Source organism: Adiantum capillus-veneris, chromosome 12 (assembly GCF_014529385.1).
Source record: "Adiantum capillus-veneris isolate H3 chromosome 12, ASM1452938v2, whole genome shotgun sequence".
Classification (NCBI taxonomy): Eukaryota; Viridiplantae; Streptophyta; class Polypodiopsida; order Polypodiales; family Pteridaceae; genus Adiantum; species Adiantum capillus-veneris.
In genome coordinates, this window is record NC_140942.1 from 49,818,283 (window position 1) to 49,837,329 (window position 19,047).

The 19,047-nt window shown below is 43.0% G+C and overlaps 1 protein-coding gene across 1 annotated transcript; it reads right to left on the reverse strand.

Moving 5' to 3' along the window:
* Positions 1-11,461: 11,461 nt before the first annotated feature.
* LOC147445720 (uncharacterized) lies at positions 11,462-14,690 on the reverse strand. The gene is made up of 6 exons (XM_086525162.1): positions 14,182-14,690; positions 13,339-13,559; positions 12,959-13,157; positions 12,401-12,486; positions 12,219-12,310; positions 11,462-12,115 (listed from the first exon to the last, which is right to left on the reverse strand). The coding sequence occupies exons 1-6, from the start codon at positions 14,395-14,397 to the stop codon at positions 11,880-11,882; spliced, it is 1,050 nt and encodes a 349-aa protein (XP_086381288.1). The 5' UTR covers positions 14,398-14,690; the 3' UTR covers positions 11,462-11,879.
* Between the last annotated feature and the right edge of the window lie 4,357 nt (positions 14,691-19,047).

The following is a 19,047-nucleotide window of genomic DNA, read 5'->3' on the forward strand; positions in this document are numbered from 1 at the left end:
TTGTATAAGCTTACTTTGTATGACACGTGTGGACAAAATTTTGCAAATGCTGTTGTAGATTCAAGGACTATTTCAGATGCAAAATTTTGACATGCACGTTTTGGTCATCTGAATTTTGCCAGTTTGCTGCGGTTGCAGAAATCTGATATGGTTGCTTCTTTGCCGCCAATTGAAGCACCTGTCAAACATGTTTGTGAAGGCTGTATTTTGGGTAACATACAGCGTTCTAAGTTTCCAAAGGATGGTTCAATTCGGGCCACATGCAAGTTGCAGCTTGTGCATAGTGATGCTTGTGGCCCCATGCAAACTCCGTCCTTGGGCAATTACATGTACCTTGTGACTTTCATTGATGATTACTCTAGGCATGCATGGGTATTTCCGCTTAAAGCGAAGTCCGAAGTTTTTATGTGCTTCAAACAATTTCTGGCTATGGCTGAAAATGTCTCGAAATGTACTATGGGCACCCTCCGTTCTGATCGAGGGGGGGAGTATATGTCTTATGAATTTAATACATTTCTGGCTAGTCGTGGGATAAAACACCAATGTACAGTGCCTTATACACCTCAGCAAAATGGTGTTGCGGAGAGGAAAAACAGGTCACTTACGGAAATGGCACGATGTATGGTCAAAAGTCAAGCTTTGCCGCATTCTTTTTGGCTTGAGGCCATCATGTGTGCCACTTATGTACTTAACAGGTGTCCTACAAAAGCTTTGCAGTCTATTACTCCATATGAAGCATGGCATGATAGAAAGCTTTCTATTGAGCACATGTGTGTTTTTGGTTGTTTGGCATATGCCTTGGTGCCACAAACACAACGCAGAAAACTGGAAGATAAGGCTGTCAAATGTATTTTTGCTGGTTATAGTGCTGAAAGCAAAGGTTACGAGTTGTATCATCCGCAGACAAAACGTATTCTGGTTTCACGGGATGTAGTGTTTGTGAAAGATTCTGTTCGGCCCTTGCTGTCATGTACTAGAGACAGTAATGTAAGCTCACAGGATATTTATGACACTTTGTTGCCTCTTTTCAGTGGTGGAAATACGAATGTAAGTTCCGATGAAGCAAATGTACAACCTATGGGGGTTTCTAAAAATGTTACAGATCAGCCTATTACTGATGCAGATGTACATGATGTACTTGATGAGGAAAGGGCTGAAAATGAGCAGGCTAGACGTATGCCAAAATGGCTGGTGCACACTTTGCTTGACAGTAAATCGGATGCACCTTTGTCTAGTCATACTCGTTCAGGCTCTCACCATGCATCTTATGCATCAGATTGTTATGTTTTGACCGTGTCTAGTTTACATGATGTTGAGGAGCCTCTGTCTTTTGATGAAGCACAGAATTCAAAAAATTGGATGGATGCCATGCAATCAGAATATGATGCACTTATAGAAAATGACACATGGACTTTATGTGATTTGCCTCCTGGCAAAAAGGCCAATGTACAAAGTGGGTTTACAAGTTGAAACGCAAGCCGAATGGTGAGATCGATCGCCATAAGGCTCGACTTGTTGCAAAGGGTTATGCACAACAAAAAGGTATAGATTATGAAGAGACTTTGGCTCCCACTTGTCGTATGACTACTATGCGTTCTCTATGTACATTGGCAGCTCATTTTGGTTGGGATGTACATCAATCAGACATTGTTACTGCTTTCTTGAATGGTGACATATTTGAGGAAGTTTATGTAACGCAACCTCGCGGATTTGTCATAAAAGGACAAGAGGACAAAGTGTGCAGATGTAAGAAGGCTCTGTATGGGTTGAAGCAATCTCCTCGTGCTTGGTATGAGAAAGCTGACACGCATTTGGTCAAACGAGGCTTTCATAACAGTCCAACAGAAAGCACATTGTATGTAAAGCGTGAGGGTGATGTACTTCTCATTGTGGTTATTTATGCTAATCATTGGACCAAATGAGAGACATATTGCTGAATTTAAGGCTGATTTGAATGCTACTTTAGAGATGAAAGATTTGGGGTTGTTGCATCATTATTTGGGCATACAGTTTAAGCAGTGTGATGGTGATATTGCCTTGTGTCAGAAAAGTTGCATACAGACATTGCTATGTAAGTTTGGACTTGAGGATTGCAAACCTATTGCCACTCCCATGGAAATAGGTTTGAAGTTGAGTCTACATGATGCTGGCGATCCTGCTGATGTCACTCTTTACCAAATTGCTGTTGGCTGCCTCATTTATGTATGCAACACGAGGCCATATATTCAGTTTGCAGTCTCACAGGTCAGCAGATTTATGCATAGCCTAGGGTCTAAGCATTGACAGGCTGTCAAGAGGATTTTCCGCTACCTTAGTGGCACTTTACACCTTGGCTTGTTTTATCCTAAGGGGGGATCATTGTCGCCAGACTTACATGCTTTTTCGGACTCAGATTGGGCTGGTTGTTTTGACACGCGAGTGTCCACAAGTGGTTTCTGTTTCATGCTTGGCAGTTCATGTATATTATGGTTGAGCAATAAGCAACCTACTGTGGCCACTTCGAGTTGTGAGGCTGAGTACAGGGCAGTCTTCACAGCTACGGTTGAGTGTGTATGGCTCAGACGCCTTATGGTTGATTTGGGTGTTGGACAGGACACTGCCAACACTATCTCCACTGACAGTCAGAGCGCATTGGCAGTTGCGAGGAACCCAGTTTTTCATGCTCGCACAAAGCACATTGAGGTGCATTACAACTATGTCAGAGAGAGGCTCTCAGCAGGAGAGATCAGCTTGGCTTATGTGCCAACACATGACAACCTTGCAGATCTTTTCAGAAAGGCATTGTCTCGTGAGAAGTTTGAAGCTTTCCGCAAAGCTTTGGGCTTACTCCCCTTTGTGGACTGATCATGTCCTCAGGGCATGGCACTTCCCTTCACTCATGTTCCAGCTCTCGTTCACCGTATCACTCCAGGGGGGATTTGTTACCATATACATGTGGTAGTGATGTGTGTGAACACACTAGGACTGCCGGGGCATTTTTTTCCTCTTTAGGAGGTTTTCCCCCCCGTGCATTGTAAATACGCCCATCACTCTAGGGCTATCAATCTTTCCATTGCACACTAACTAATATACTCTCTATTGTGTGCCTTGAGCTTTCTTCGTCTTCTCCAAGCTGTGTGCGTTTCTCTGCAACCCTAATTCCAACAACAATCAGAAAAGTTACATTACCAACCGAGATATGTGAGAATTAGTCAAAGATACGTGCTTTGTGACTCTTGTCAAAGCAAACAATTCCATGCCGGATACATAGGTGAGTATTCGAAGAAAAGCCATGATTGTTTAAAACGTTGGTGCAAGGAAAAGCTATCAACCAACTCATAAGCTAATATGTAGTTTGATGCTTGTAGAATTCCTTGTGGATGATGGTGAAAGAAAACCACGACGCATCTTTAATATTACCCCCGTTAGCTCCTGTAGCCAAAAGATTATGGATCGTCACAGCCAATGCAAGGTAATTGTGCACTTTCAGTTGCGATTGCTGGGTCTTGTCAAGTGTTAATTTGCAGCTCTTTACTTTGAACTATACTTGCTGTGATTGTCCCACCATAGACACTCGTCTCGAACGAAGATTATTACCATGTTCCTCACACTCATCTCCTCTGGTCAAACTACTCTCTCTCAGCATCATACGAGTGTCCCCAAGACAATATACACTATAGTAAAGAGCACTACACTCCGTGTATTTGCACAAAGTGTGTTATCCAACCTAGGTAAGTGCTCCCGATCAACTATCTTTCACTATTGGAAGAGCCGTGTGCGTTGATTAGTTTACCTTTCGCCTGTAGGGCATGCCAGACAAAGGAATGCAGGAGTACAAAACACACGTGAAGGCCTTTCCTTGTAATGTACATTGCCCACGATGCAGTGCCATCAAGCTGTAACATCGTACATTAAGGGAGAATTGCTATATATTAGTTCACCAATTCTTCCCTGTAGAGACACCACCATCACAAATGTCGCGCTTTCAAACAAGCAGAGCGAATAAATCGAAAAAAACAAATCAACTTCTGATTAAGAGTACTGTACAAACGGAATAAAAATTAAGCTGTTTACCATTGATAGTTTTGATAATAAAGATCTTTTCTGAAAACAAAACCGAACAAAACCGTTAATGGGTGTCGAGTCTTCTAAAGTCTTTCAATAACCAAGGTTGCACTCCTACACAGCACTTGGAACAAAGAAAAATTATGATCATAACTTGTTTGCTGAAACAACTCAAATTTTCCAGTGTCTTCTATTCACTTCATGATTTGTGACATACCAGATCAATCAACAAGCAAAGAATCTAAATGATTAGCTAGAAGGGGATCCTCATTTAGAACCCAACCCCAATGTTAACGTAATCAAGCCCTATACTTTCACCACACTCTTTACCTCCTTAAGGAACCATATTTTACCACACCATCAAAGCACCCACCTTCACTTTCTTGTTGGCAAAGGTTAGGTTAATTCCATCTCTAAACCATCCAGGCGTTTTTTTTGTCTCTACCCTTCCTTATTCCTTACCCCTTATAGTCATGATGGTTCCACCATCCAAAGTGAGTTCTCTCTCTCTCTCTCTCTCTCTCTCTCTCTCTCTCTCTCTTTCTCTACCCTTCCTTACCACACCAGCAAACCACCCCACCTTCACTTTCCTAAAGGTTGGGTTGATTCCATCTCTAAACCATCCGGGTTTATTTTTAACTTTACCCTTACTTACCCCTTATAGACATGATGGTGCGAACATCCAAAGTGAGCTCTCTCTCTCTCTCTCTCGCTTTCCATGCCGAGGAGAAGGTTTCTCCTACTCTCATCCATGCGTTCCATCCCTCTAGAGTGGACATATCATGTCCTTACCTTTACCTTCCCCATTTCCCCTATCTATAAGGTAACAAAAGCATAGTAAAGTTCCCACCTGACCACCTTTCCCTCCAAAAATTTCCAATTTTTCCTCCAAGAGTGTCCACCAAAATCTTCCTACTAAATGCCTATATAAGCAAAAAAACCTCAAAGAAAGAATGTTGTATTCATCCCCTGATGAGACTCTTTAAAGTCTAAAGGCGTTGGGTATCTTTGAATACAATCTCTCTTATCTCTTTGATTCTATGTTTAATCCTTTTTAATCTTTTGGAAAGAATCGCTCGTCAGAGGTTATTTATTTACAAACACTACTGTCTGAAGATGTTGACGATGCACTTTCCAACGTTTAAACCTACACTTACCCAAAGTCACCCTTGTACCTACCCCTCCTTTTAGGTTTCTTTTATCCTTCATCAAAATGAAGCGGCAGTCCTCAAGAACGATGGCGAGCTTCTCCTCAAGAAGGATGGCGAGCTTCTTCTCAGATCTACGCCATGACACCATTGAGTGACACTTCAGCCATGGATCGTGTACCTCACTTGCTCGCGCTGCGTCATCTCTTATGATAGGCCATTTGCACGTCTCCAAGCTGTCACTACAAGCGTGGCCATGGGGGACATTTACCTAAAGCAAATGCTGCCTGTTGGTGGAGAATCTACAGCGCCCTCCCTAGCCCTCCCTACTTCACCAATCTTAACGCTCTCCGACTTTTTCAACCTCTGGCAGGGCACCCTCCTTGCTTCTTGCCAAGCCTCAGTAGTCTGCAAGCCTCATATGGTATATGGAGCTGTAGCACCCTCTTTGTCTTCCTTCATCTTAACCAATACCAACTTCTGTACCTGCTCTTCTCAAGTTGGCGCTTACAAGCTCATCTACTTGGCTCAACACTAATTCGGTGCCTCTACTACATTCTTTCAGAGCTTTGTTTGTTGTAGTTCACCGACCCACTTAACTTTCACCCAAATAACATCAGCTCTACTGTCAACATGGTGCAAAATTGTACATACTACCTCATGATTTTTCACTTATGGCCTTCAGATCTACCTCCATAAACCTTGGATTCTCACATCTTCGCTTCAATATCTTGCCCTAGGTACAACTTTTCAACACATGCTTGCTCAAAGCTGCGATTTTTCATGATCTACAGCTTGTCGCACCCTTCGATTACCGTATTCTACACCTTAACACCTTAACCCTCATTCTCAAACCCGCATCCTTTCTATAGTAGAAGGATTTTGTCATCGCACTACACCTTGAACCCCCATTCTGAACCTGACATCCTATTTGTACTCGACTGCTTCTGTCAAAACTCTAAGATCTACCTAAACTCCTTTACTGCATTGTCCGCATGAGGCTACAGAACATGCTAGACAAAATTTCCACAAGAGACCTTTTGCCTCTGGTGAATCTTTTCTGAAGTTTTTGTCTACCTCTCAAGCATACCCTTCTCAAGATACAAAGCATCTCCCTTATTTACTAGGGCCTTGAATAACAAGATTAACCCAAACTTCCTTTAACCAATAATACAATCCTTTGGCGGGACATTGGAGTTTACTGTATGCTAAGGGAGGTAGAGCTTCCATATACTGGTATGGTTACAATTGGAAACCCTTATATACCCACCTAGTTTGTCATGTGCCCTGGTGGTCCTCCAATCTCACCTTTTTGTGGTATGCTCACCTGCCGAGCCTGTATGCCATAACACCAAAACTTTGTAGTCGATGCATCACCATCATGCATGCTAATAATCACGCCTTCCCTAGGTTCTAATGAAGCTCTTCTTTTTGGCTGCATAGGTACGGCTTTAGTCACTCCCCACTCCCTTTTTGTCTTAGCGTCTTAGCCCCACTGAATTACTCTTGCAGAGGATATTGTCAATGCCCCTTAACTTTCACATACATGTAGCTGGTCCAAAGTTACTTTTTGATGGAGTGTAATTTTGGCAGCCGTTTACATGGTTGAGAGCCTTTAAAGGAATGAGCTTGTTGCTTTGTGAATTGGCATTCACCACCAAGCTCCTTGATTGTCGAAAAAACAAACCTAGGGGACCATTGTTCCTAAATACAACCATGAAGGATCCATGACTCTAAGCAAGTGTAACAAGGTTACTGCTTACTACTGTCAAACCCATTGATGTACATCCTTCAACCTCTAGCCAACAATTATGCTCTCTTTTATCCACTTTTTTATGCTCTTCTTATCCTTTACCCTTCTCTCAAACCCATTGATGTACATCCTTCAACCTCTAGCCAACAATTATGCTCTCTTTTATCCACTTTTTTATGCTCTTCTTATCCTTTACCCTCCTCAGCTCTTTCCCTTTCTCCTTACTACCTACTAGTAACATCATCCGTAACTATGCCATCTTTTATAAGGCCATACTTTGATAAGGGATACCTAGCTTTCTCATTACAAACTTGCTTTGTAGATGCTTTGGCCCCCCCCCTCCCCCCGGGCCGTCTCTCCTTTGTTACTAGGCCTCATCATTCCATAAACAACCTCATTCACCCTTTCCACACTCGTAGAGTCTGCTTAGCTCAACAGAGCTACCTCTCTTGTTTAGCCTTAAACTTTATTTGACCGTAGCCCTCATGGAATGTTTAACACTCTAGCAACCTCCCCTTCTTTTCAAATTGATAGAGCTTACTCCAACTTCTTATACCTATCATATTGCAAAAGTGTACATTTTCTAACTTATTTATGCCTTGACACCTATAACCATTTCGTCATAAGAAAATTCCTCAAGACAATCGTTTTTACCCATAGTAAACCTTGCCCCCTTAAGCACCCCATCTACTAACCTTATGTATCCACAACTCTTTGCCCCCTAACCTAACCTTGTACATTCAAAGCTAGCTTCGTCCTCTTGTAGAACCCAGCCCCAATGTTAGCTTAATCAAACCCTATACTTTCACCACACTCTTTACGTCCTTAAAGAACCCCAATTTACCACACCATCAAAGCACCCCACCTTCACTTTATTGCTTCGTCCTCTTGTAGAACCCAACCCCAATGTTAGCTTAATCAAACCCTATACTTTCACCACACTCTTTACGTCCTTAAAGAACCCCAATTTACCACACCATCAAAGTACCCCACCTTCACTTTATTGCTGGCAAAGGTTGGGTTAATTCCATCTCTAAACCATCCAAGTATTATTCTTGTCTCTACGCTTCCTCACCCCTTAAAGTCATGATAATGCCACCATCCATAGTGAGCTCTCTCTCTCTCTCTCTACCCTTCCTTACCACACCATCAAAGCACCCCACTTTCACTTTCCTAAAGGTTGGTTTAGTTCACTGTATGTTAAGGGAGGTAGAGCTTCAATGTACGGGTATGGTTACAATTAGAAACCCTTAGGTGCCCACCCATTCTATCATGTGCCTTGGTGGTCCTCCAATCTCACCATTTTATAGTATGCTCACTTGCCCAGCCTATATGCCACAACACCAAACCTTTGTAGTCGATACATCACCGTCATGCCTTGACACCTATTACCATTTCTTCATAAGAAAACTCTTGAAGACAACCAAATTTTACCCAAAGTAAACCTTGCCCGCATAAGCACCCCATCCATATTCTAAGCTAACCTTATGTATCCACACCTATTTGCCCCCTAAACCTAACCTTGTACATTCAGAGCTAGCTTCGTCCTCATTTAGAACCCAACCCCAATGTTAACGTAATCAAGCCCTATACTTTCACCACACTCTTTACCTCCTTAAGGAACCATATTTTACCGCACCATCAAAGCACCCACCTTCACTTTCTTGTTGGCAAAGGTTAGGTTAATTCCATCTCTAAACCATCCGGGCGTTTTTTTGTCTCTACCCTTCCTTATTCCTTACCCCTTATAGTCATGATAGTTCCACCATCCAAAGTGAGATCTCTCTCTCTCTCTCTCTCTCTCTCTCTCTCTACCCTTCCTTACCACACCAGCAAACCACCCCACCTTCACTTTGCTAAAGGTTGGGTTAATTCCATCTCTAAACCATCCAGGTTTATTTTTAACTACCCTTACTTACCCCTTATAGACATGATGGTGCCAACATCCAAAGTGAGCTCTCTCTCTCTCTCTCTCTCTCTCTCTCTCTCTCTCTCTCTCTCTCTCTCCATGCCCAAGAGAAGGTTTCTCCTAATCACATCCATGCGTTCCATCCCTCTAGAGTGGACATATCATCCTTACCTTTACCTTCCCCATTTACCCTATCTATAAGGTAACACTTTTCTTTTGTACTCCCATGTATTTAAACCTTTCACTTTCAAACCAACATAGTGTACCTCATGGTACACATCCACCTAAACTCCTTAAAAGTATAGTAAAGTTCCCACCTGACCACCTTTCCCTCCAAAAATTTCCAATTTTCTCTCCAAGAGTGTCCACCAAAATCTTCCTACTGAATGCCTATATAAGCAAAAAGACTCAAAGAAAGAATGTTGTATTCATCCCCTGATGACTCTTTAAAGTCGAAAGGCGTTGGGTATCTTTGAATACAATCTCTCTTATCTCTTTGATTCTATGTTTAATCCTTTTTAATATTTTGGAAAGAATCGCTCGTCAGAGGTTATTTATTTACAAGCAGATTTATGCATAGCCTAGGGTCTAAGCATTGGCAGGCTGTCAAGAGGATTTTCCGCTACCTTAGTGGCACTTTACACCTTGGCTTGTTTTATCCCAAGGGGGGATCATTGTCGCCAGACTTACATGTTTTTTCGAACTCAGATTGGGCTGGTTGTTTTGACACGCGAGTGTCCACAAGTGGTTTTTGTTTCATGCTTGGCAGTTCATGTATATTATGGTTGAGCAATAAGCAACCTACTGTGGCCACTTGGAGTTGTGAGGTTGAGTACAGGGCAGTCTTCACAGCTACGGTTGAGTGTGTATGGCTCAGACGCCTTATGGTTGATTTGGGTGTTGGACAGGACACTGCCAACACTATCTCCATTGACAGTCAGAGCACATTGGCAGTTGTGAGGAACCCAGTTTTTCATGCTCGCACAAAGCACATTGAGGTGCATTACCACTATGTCAGAGAGAGGCTCTCAGCAGGAGAGATTAGCTTGGCTTATGTGCCAACACATGACAACCTTGCAGATCTTTTCAGAAAGGCATTGTCTCGTGAGAAGTTTGAAGCTTTCCGCAAAGCTTTGGGCTTACTCCCCTTTGTGGACTGATCATGTCCTCAGGGCATGGCACTTCCCTTCACTCATGTTCCAGCTCTCGTTCAGTGTATCACTCCAGGGGGGATTTGTTACCATATACATGTGGTAGTGATGTGTGTGAACACACTAGGACTGCCGGGGCATTTTTTTCCTCTTTAGGAGGTTTTCCCCCCCGTGCATTGTAAATACGCCCATCACTCTAGGGCTATCAATCTTTCCATTGCACACTAACTAATATACTCTCTATTGTGTGCCTTGAGCTTTCTTCGTCTTCTCCAAGCTGTGTGCGTTTCTTTGCAACCCTAATTCCAACAACAATCAAAAAAGTTACATTACCAACTGAGATATGTGAGCATTATTCAAAGATACGTGCTTTGTGACTCTTGTCAAAGCAAACAATTCCACTCCGGATACATAGGTGGGTATTCAAAGAAAAGCCATTATTGTTCATAACGTTGGTCCAAGGAAAAGCTATCAACCAACTCATAAGCTAATATGTAGTTTGATGCTTGTAGAATGTCCTTGTGGATGACGGTGAAAGAAAACCACGACGCATCTTTAATATTACCCTCGTTAGCTCTGGTAGCCAAAAGATTATGGATCGTCACAGCCAATGCAGGGTAATTGTGCACTTTCAGTTGCGATTGCTGGGTCTTGTCAAGTGTTAATTTGCAGCTCTTTACTTTGAACTATACTTGCTGTGATTGTCCCACCATAGACACTCGTCTCGAACGAAGATTATTACCGTGTTCCTCACACTCATCTCCTCTGGTCAAATTACTCTCTCTCAGCATCATACGAGTGTCCCCCAAGACAATCTACACTATAGTAAAGAGCACTACACTCCGTGTATCTGCACAAAGTGTGTTATCCAACCTAGGTAAGTGTTCCCGATCAACCATCTTTCACTATTGGAAGAGCAGTGTGCGTTGATTAGTTTACCTTTTGCCTTTAGGGCATGCCAGACCAAGGAATGCAGGAGTACAAAACACATGTGAAGGCCTTTCCTTTTTGTAATGTACATTGCCCACGATGCAGTACCGTCAAGCTGTAACATCGTATAGGGACACCTAAAAATGTACAAACGGAATAAAAATTAAGCTGCTTTACCATTGATAGTTTTGTTGAATAAAGATCTTTTCTCAAAACAAAACCGAACAAAACCGTTAATGGGTGTCGAGTATTCTAAAGTCTTTCAATAACCAAGGTTACACTCCTACACAGCACTTGGAACAAAGAAAAATTATGAACATACCTTATTCGCTGAAACAACTCAAATTTTCCAGTGTCTTCTATTCACTTCAAGATTTGTGACATACCAGATCAATCAACAAGGAAAGAATCTAAATGATTAGCTAGAAGGGGATCCACATAATCCGTTGCCCAGCTTCCAAATACGAATAGAATATCACCAGTATTTCAAAGCAGAATCAAGTGGTTTTGCATTCATGAAGCACACTATCCACTGAAAGCATGTGCAAATTTATAACATTCTGAGGTTTATAAACAGCTAGATCTCCCTTGATCAAAACGCACCAAGTTCTTGCCACAAGGCAAGACATACAGTTTTACAAGTGCCCAATTTCCTCAAAATTTAATATGTATGTGCGATGAAAAGCCTCATACATAAATGATAAGTTCTATCATCTCTGGACCAGACACTATCGAGAAAGTCTCAATCTGTCATCATCTGCCTTCCTTCTGTCGCATCGGAACAACCCTCATTTACATGCCTCCCCCCCTAGATACATTCTAGTACCACGAATTTCCTTAACCGAAAATAAAATCCTAGTAGTGGCCATATTCAAACAGTGCGCAAAAATAGATACATGTGCAATAAAAGCGAGCCACAAGAACCCAATTGCTGTTTGTTGAGCTCAGTGACCATTTGATGTGAAATGCGCCATGAAATAGTCAAAGTCAGGATGTCGCACATGGAGTCGTCGGAGCCAATCATCAGATGACTTTAACAGCAGAGTGGTCTGCTGACGATCAATAGCATTTGCTAAACTCCAAACGGGACCTCGGAACTTGTAACCAGTAAGACCAAAGGGATGCAGATGCATCTGAGATCCGGAAATGCTGTGAGCACCACTTGCTTCTGTAGACTCACCTGTTCATAATAGCAATTCAGTTTAACATGACAATAGAAGAAGAGCTAATAAGTGATAACGAACATCAAATACCCAATCTATACCACATCTATAGAATATCACCTGTCTGAAAAGTGGAGAGAGAATGGTAGGTCAAAAAACAAGCAGTAAGGTCTTTTAGAGTTGGACCCATAGGTATACGATAAATAGGATACCTGCATAATTGTAGTAACTGTGTCAGTGTCAGAATATCCAAACACACGCATGCTATGGCCAAAAGCACAATCACATTGAAAACTGCATACCAAGCTACAGAAAGCCAGCTTGATTTGGATATTTCATTGCTACACAAGGTCTTTGTGCCTTGAAACTCTGTACAAAGATTTCGAACCTGCAAAGTATTGACGATACATGTTGCTGAGTAACTTCCTGAGGGTGCACCTCCACAAATATACGTATAGCACGTGAGTTCAACGTAAAAGATGTTTTATTTGGCAAAATCTTAAATTTTTTAATCAAAATTACATATACAGAAGAATTCTTTTTATTGCATTTTGGAAAAAAAATGTTAAGTTTCTAAAGAGAAAGGGGTCATTTGATCTCCTCCTAGCATGTGTAATATATGTAGGGTTTTTGTATACACCTTGAATGCACTGTGATATAGATGATTTCCTACACATGCACCCCCAAGACGAATTTCTTCCAAAGCATAGACGGCGAAATGGCATTCACAGGACAGGACTCCCAAGTATAGCTTAAAAAATAAAGCTATCTCAAGATACATTATATAGAGCACTCCTATATCAAGAAAGGAGACAAAACAAGAACGATTAAATTTTGTGAATCAAAAACTGCCAACACACCTTGTCAAACAGAGGAACTCTGTGAGATGGAGCTGCTGACTCAAAGTACTCAAACAAAAGTGTCTCGCCTCCATGACCTCTTTCAAGAACTTCCGAAGCACTCCATGGATTGAGTGCCTCACCATCACTACTACAACCATCACTATTACTATCTCTGTAATCCATCTCACTGCCATCGCTGTCATCACCAAGGCGTCCCCTAATAATTTCAAAAACACCAATGTGCTATCATAAAACCAGCAACTTCCAAACTTCAAGATAGAAAGATAGAAAATTGTACTTCATCATCAATACATGGAAGCGTTAGAAGGGAAACTAAGTCATTGCTACCTACCGTTAGGAGTACAAAGCAATGAAGCTATGGTTATCAGAAAAATTACCTGCTTCTTACAGACAGTTCACTCTCTGCACTGGCATAAAGTTGGATGCCTGATAGGTAAGGGACGTAATACTGCATAACAGTTTCCCTGCTATTCAGAAGAATTGGCACACCTGCCCCATATGCACTCCACTCATCGAAACTGTCCCATAAATCATTGAGAGAGAAGAAATTTTTCTCACAATCCATCGAACCCTGAGCAGACAGACCTCGGAGACGACTCTACAAAAGGAAACACGAAGGTGTGGATCAGGACAGTTTCACATGACATGCAAACCCCTAAAGATAGCTCGAAAACTGTATACTTTCAAATCGCATGTCATCTGTGCAGAATCCTCACATAAAAGATTCGTAACATAACCCTGTTTTTCCATGTAATTAAGCTCATCCCTGATGGGCGAGTAGGAATGCATACAATGTGAAGGGGTAACCAAAGAAACTCAAGAAACATACTTATCATGAAAGACTGCCAACAAAAAAACCAGATCCAAACAACCGTAATTTCAAAGACAGCAGATGGTCAAGACACTTGTATCACAACAGATGGTTAAGTCACTTGTATCACAACAGATGGTTAAGTCAATGAGAGTATAGGGAAAAGAATCACACTACGACAAAGTAAACACAATAGGACTGCAATCAATGGCAAATGTGAATGCTGAATTCTTCCCACACATGCAAGCCTTCCATTGCTACCTAAACGACCTTCATGCAACAACAAGAAGACAAGGAAGCTTCCAGATGTTGTGCTGTAAAACCACCTAGTCTTGTGAACTTTGCACCGCATAAGTTTTCCAAGCCCCTTGAAAAGAACAATACAGAGTCAGACTTTGCAAAGGTGTACCTTTGAAAGAGATTGAGATGGAACCCGAGGGGTTGTGTGCTGTAGGAAGTGATGAAGGTTTGATACTGTATCAGAGCTGCCATTAGAGTCTGCATCAATGTGCCTGCTTCCAGTCACCTCTTCCACACAACTTGCGATCTGATGAGGGCTCCTCTTTGGGCGGTATCTGACAAGATGCTCTCCTCTCCTGTTGACGGAGAACGCTGCAGGCTCCATGTCTGAGCTTAGCAAAGCCAGCCCGTTTTATAATGCAGGGGAATCAACTGCTCCTTGTAGCCGAGCCGGGAATAAATAATTGCAGAAAATTGTTTCTGATTGACGGTTTCTCACAGCTAGATCCAGGGAAGATCCGCCTCCAGAGGTTTCGAGGGCAACGAGGTGGGGATTTTCTCCTTGTCTGCAGGTATGTGAGTGCGAGCTTGGAGACAACTTGGCTATGGCGAGCTGCGCGTGGGCGTGTTTGTGTGTGTGTGGGGGTGGGGGGTGTCTGCAAATACTCTTCCTCTTCTTCCCAAGTTCCCATTATATCCAAAGCCAGAAATGCGATCGTTATTGGCTGGCGCCTACGTGGCAAATAAGTAGGTCACGTGGCGCCACGTAGGCACTCGGAGGGGATAGAGAGCCGCCACGTGCCGTTGTTAAAGGCTGCCACGTGCAGACCCATATGCTAATATCAAATGCCGGGGTCCACGTGATCCATTCTTCTTAGCCTCGGGGCTGTTTCTGTCTTTTATTGTATTGAAATTTTTTTGGTGTTTTGTTTGGCCCAATTCCAATGTGCACAATGCAAATTGGATAGGTCCCATAAGTTGTTAGAGATCTCACATTAGGCACAAAGCATATATCTATCTATACTAATAGATAATGGGGGAGGGAATTCCGGCTCCCCCCCCTCGCCACATGGCAGCATGTGCTTGCTCCGGCCAGTGTGGCCTGCAAACCCGGTAACTGTGGGGAGAGAGAGAGAGAGAGAGAGAGAGAGACGGCCCAAGGCGCTTTCTCCTGAGTCCTGGGACTCTGTTGGGAGCTGCACCTCAGGCGAACGCTTTCTCCTGAGTCCCGTTGGGAGTTGTACGAGAGAGAGAGAGAGAGAGAGAGAGAGAGAGAGAGAGAGAGTGCGTCGCCTGACTGTGGGTCTAATGTTGTCTGCAGCCCGGCAACACAGGTGACACAATCGAGACCGTGAGAAAGAGAGAGAGAGAGCAACAATACCTGAGTGAGAGAGAGAGAGCGAGCATCGTACTAGACTCCACTGCGGAGAGAGAGAGAGAGAGAGAGAGAGAGAGAGAGAGAGAGAGAGAGGGAGAAAACTGCACCACTGAGTGTGTGTCATAAAATCTAATATCTAATATCTAACCAACCCAAATGATTTTCTCATATTAAATTGATCACTTAATGTGGGAGAATAAACGAGAACAAGTGTTAAGATATAGACATGTGCTTATAGATCTATCTCAACACGGGGCCAATGGTAAAGGGCCCCAAATGAGAGATGGTCTATCAAAGAGCAAGGCTAACCAATGGAGCATAAGACCTTAAGGTTAGCTTCATTGAAGGCCTCCAATAATGTGTGTAAAAGTCCTTTAACCTTAGGTAAGCTAGGGCTGAGCTTGAGGCGCGGGAACCTGACCCAGCTCGAGATGCTTGTCCTGCTTGTCATTCTTGTCATCCTTGATGACTAAGGTGCTTGAGGTGCTTGATGATTGAGGTGCTTGAGATGCTTGAGGTGCTTAATGATTGAGATGCTTGAGGTGCTTCACATGCTTGAGATGCTAGGGTTGCACTTGAGGTGAGAACCCAACCCAAGCTTAAAGTGCTTAAGAGCCAAGCGTGTGGTGGGAATTGGGCCTATGCATGAGGGGCTTGAGGTGTCAAAAAGTCAAAGATTCAGTCCCTACAAGGAGGGGGCGAGCCCTACATGAGGGGGGATGAGAGAGAACACCCACACACTCACACAAGGCATGCATGGTACAAAGAAAGCAAAAGGGACACTTGTCAAGTTCCTCCTCATGTTGCCCTCATGGTGTGCCCGAAGCCTATTGGTTGGCCACCCAAGGGGTCCAATAATAAATTAGGAGATTTAATTAATTGATTTAGCATTTATCTAGCCCTCTCTCTCAAAGGGGAAAGGGGGACACTTGTCTCAAGGCTACCCTTGTTGCTTGTAACGCCTCCTGCTTAGGATTGGCTAGGCCTGGAGGGGTCCAATGAGCTTCAAGCATGAGCTACAAGGGGGGGTCGACCCAAGCAAGCTAGGGGTTTGCTTAGGGGGTATACTCACCCACACACACTCACAAATACTCTCTTTGTGTGCTATGCAAAGTGCAAGAGCTCCCTCTCTTTCTCCAAGCAAGTAGAGGTTGAGAACCTACACCAACACTCTTGGATATGGAGTGCAAATCCAACCAAGAGCCATGCTTCAATGCTTAAGCTTGCCATCTCCTTCTTCTTCATTACTATGCTATTATGTATGCTAGCAACAAGAGTTATGATAAGTGAGGAACTAATTCTTTCTCCTACGAAATGTTTCTTCTTCCTCTTCCCTACCCTCATTCCCTGCTAGCTCTCTCCACCTTCGAAGGTGTTTGAGGTCTTGGGACTGAGGCTTGGGATAGTTAAAGCTTTCTTCAAGTTTATGTTATGTTTGTGATGCATGAAGCTTTCCATCTTCATTGCATCACCTAGGTCACAAGGAACACAAAGATTGTATTGTAACAAGTCTCTCTTAATGGGAGAAATCATAATACAAATGCCTATTGGAGGGGGGATCGGCTCCACATAAATCCGGTCCTCAACTGTTGTCATGTTCTCTAAATTCTCTCTCTTGCAAAAGTATTGTTCATGCCAAGTTAACTAATTGCTATGATTATGTTGCTATATTCAATTATGTTCACCCGCTATGCTCACAAAGTCATTTCTCAAAAGTACTCTCATTAATTTCCGCTACTCTCAATTTAAATAGGCCAATTCCATTACAGTGAGTGTGTGTGTGTGTGTGTGAGAGAGAGAGAGAGAGAGAGAGAGAGAGAGAGAGAGAGAGAGAGAGAGAGAGAGAGAGTTGCTCCTCTGTGTGTGTGTGTGTGTGTGTGTGTGTGTGAGAGAGAGAGAGAGAGAGAGAGAGAGAAAGGAATGTCTGTTTAAAAAAATCAATTTCGCAAATATAATTTAGCTCTATTTGCTTAAATTTTCCAAGTGGATTTTTTCCAACTCCCCCTCCCTTCAATCGTAGGTTTTGATTTTCCAACCGGCTCAAGCTAAGCTAAGGCACACTTTTTCCAAACATTGGACTGCAAGTGCGTGAATGTGGAGAGAGAGAGAGAGAGAGAGAGAGAGAGAGAGAGAGAGAGAGAGAGAGAGAGAGAGAGAGAGAGAGAGAGCATTGTGCCGAAATCCATTGCATGAACGGGGAGAGAGAGAGAGAGAGAGAGAGAGAGAGAGAGAGAGAGAGAGAGAGAGAGAGAGAGATTTTTGCCAGCCACTACACACACACACACACACACACACACACACACACACACACAGAGCGCATTGTGCCGAAATCCATTGCATGATCGGGGAGAGAGAGAGATTTTTGCCAGCCACTACACACACACACACACACACACACACACACACACACATAGAGAGAGAGAGAGAGAGAGAGAGAGAGAGAGAGAGAGAGAGAGAGAGAGAGAGAGAGAGAGAGAGAGAGAATTCCGGCTCCCCCCCGCTACGTGGTGCAACCTCCTTTCTCCGGCCCGTGTCTTTTGCAGCTCGGCAACACAGCGACTCAGCGAGTGCGCTCAGAGCGAGAAAGAGAGACTATTGTGAGTTTGCATGCCTCTCGCACATGGGGCCTGTCAAGCAGCGTGATGAGGACTCAGGAGCGCCCACGGCCTGCCCACCTTATCACACGTGGAAGTGACTGGAAGGGGAAGAGAGAGAGAGAGAGAGAGAGAGAGAGAGAGAGAGAGAGAGAGAATGAATGCTGTCACAGATTGGAGGGAGGGAGAGAAAGAGAGAGAGAGCGCACAGTCTCACGTGGAGGAGGGAGATGAAATGAAATGTTATATTAAACGTCTTCAAAGGGCCAAGGGTCTATGAGACCAAACTCATACAATCTTGATGGATCTAATACAATGTCTGATTACAAAATAAAATTGAAGTAAAGTGAAAAACTAAAATCATATCATCATCATCATCAACGCCCAAGGATGCACGGCATCGGGCAAGGGGAAAAAGAGAAATTCCACCCCAAAATAGAGAAAAATTGAGACAGGTCGGGACATATGCGCGGCCTCATGTCCAGGCGAGTGTGTCTCATCTTAATATCGTGTTGTTTTCGATTCCAAAAATGCATGTTGGGGGCAAGGGGAAAAGGAGAAATTCCACCCCAAAATAGAGAAAAATAACCTAATTTTTAAAATTTCCTCTTCGCAAATTCCCTTTCTTGAATTGGAATTTTGTATCAGTGTTTGAGAAAAATGTGTCTCGGCTTAATATTGTGTTGTTTTCGATTCCAAAAATGCATGTTGAGGGCAAGGGAAAAAGGAGAAATTCCACCCCAAAATAGAGAAAAATAACCTAATTTTTACAATTTCCTCTTCGAAAATTGAAGAGAGGGAATTTTGTACGTTTGGAAAAATGGTTTTTCTCGAACATTGGGCCTAGGCAAGGGGAAAAGGAGAAATTCCACCCCAAAATAGAGAAAAACAGTGTAAAAATGTGAGAAAATGGCATGATTTTTTAAAATTTCCAAAAATTCCACCCCAGAATAGAGAATAATTGAGACGGGTCAGGACAATCACACGGCCTCATGTCCGGGCAAGTGTGTCTCAGCTTAATATCGTGTTGTTTTCGATTCCAAAAATGCTTGTTGGGGGCAAG

Excerpts from the sequence above, each read along its gene's own strand:
- LOC147445720 (XM_086525162.1), bottom strand. The coding sequence starts at position 14,397 with ATGGAGCCTGCAGCGTTCTCCGTCAACAGGAGAGGAGAGCATCTTGTC. Across the intron at positions 13,560-14,181 it reads CATCTCAATCTCTTTCAAAG|AGTCGTCTCCGAGGTCTGTC; the intron begins GTACACCTTTGC and ends TTCCTTTTGTAG. Across the intron at positions 12,487-12,958 it reads GAGTTCCTCTGTTTGACAAG|GTTCGAAATCTTTGTACAGA; the intron begins GTGTGTTGGCAG and ends AATACTTTGCAG.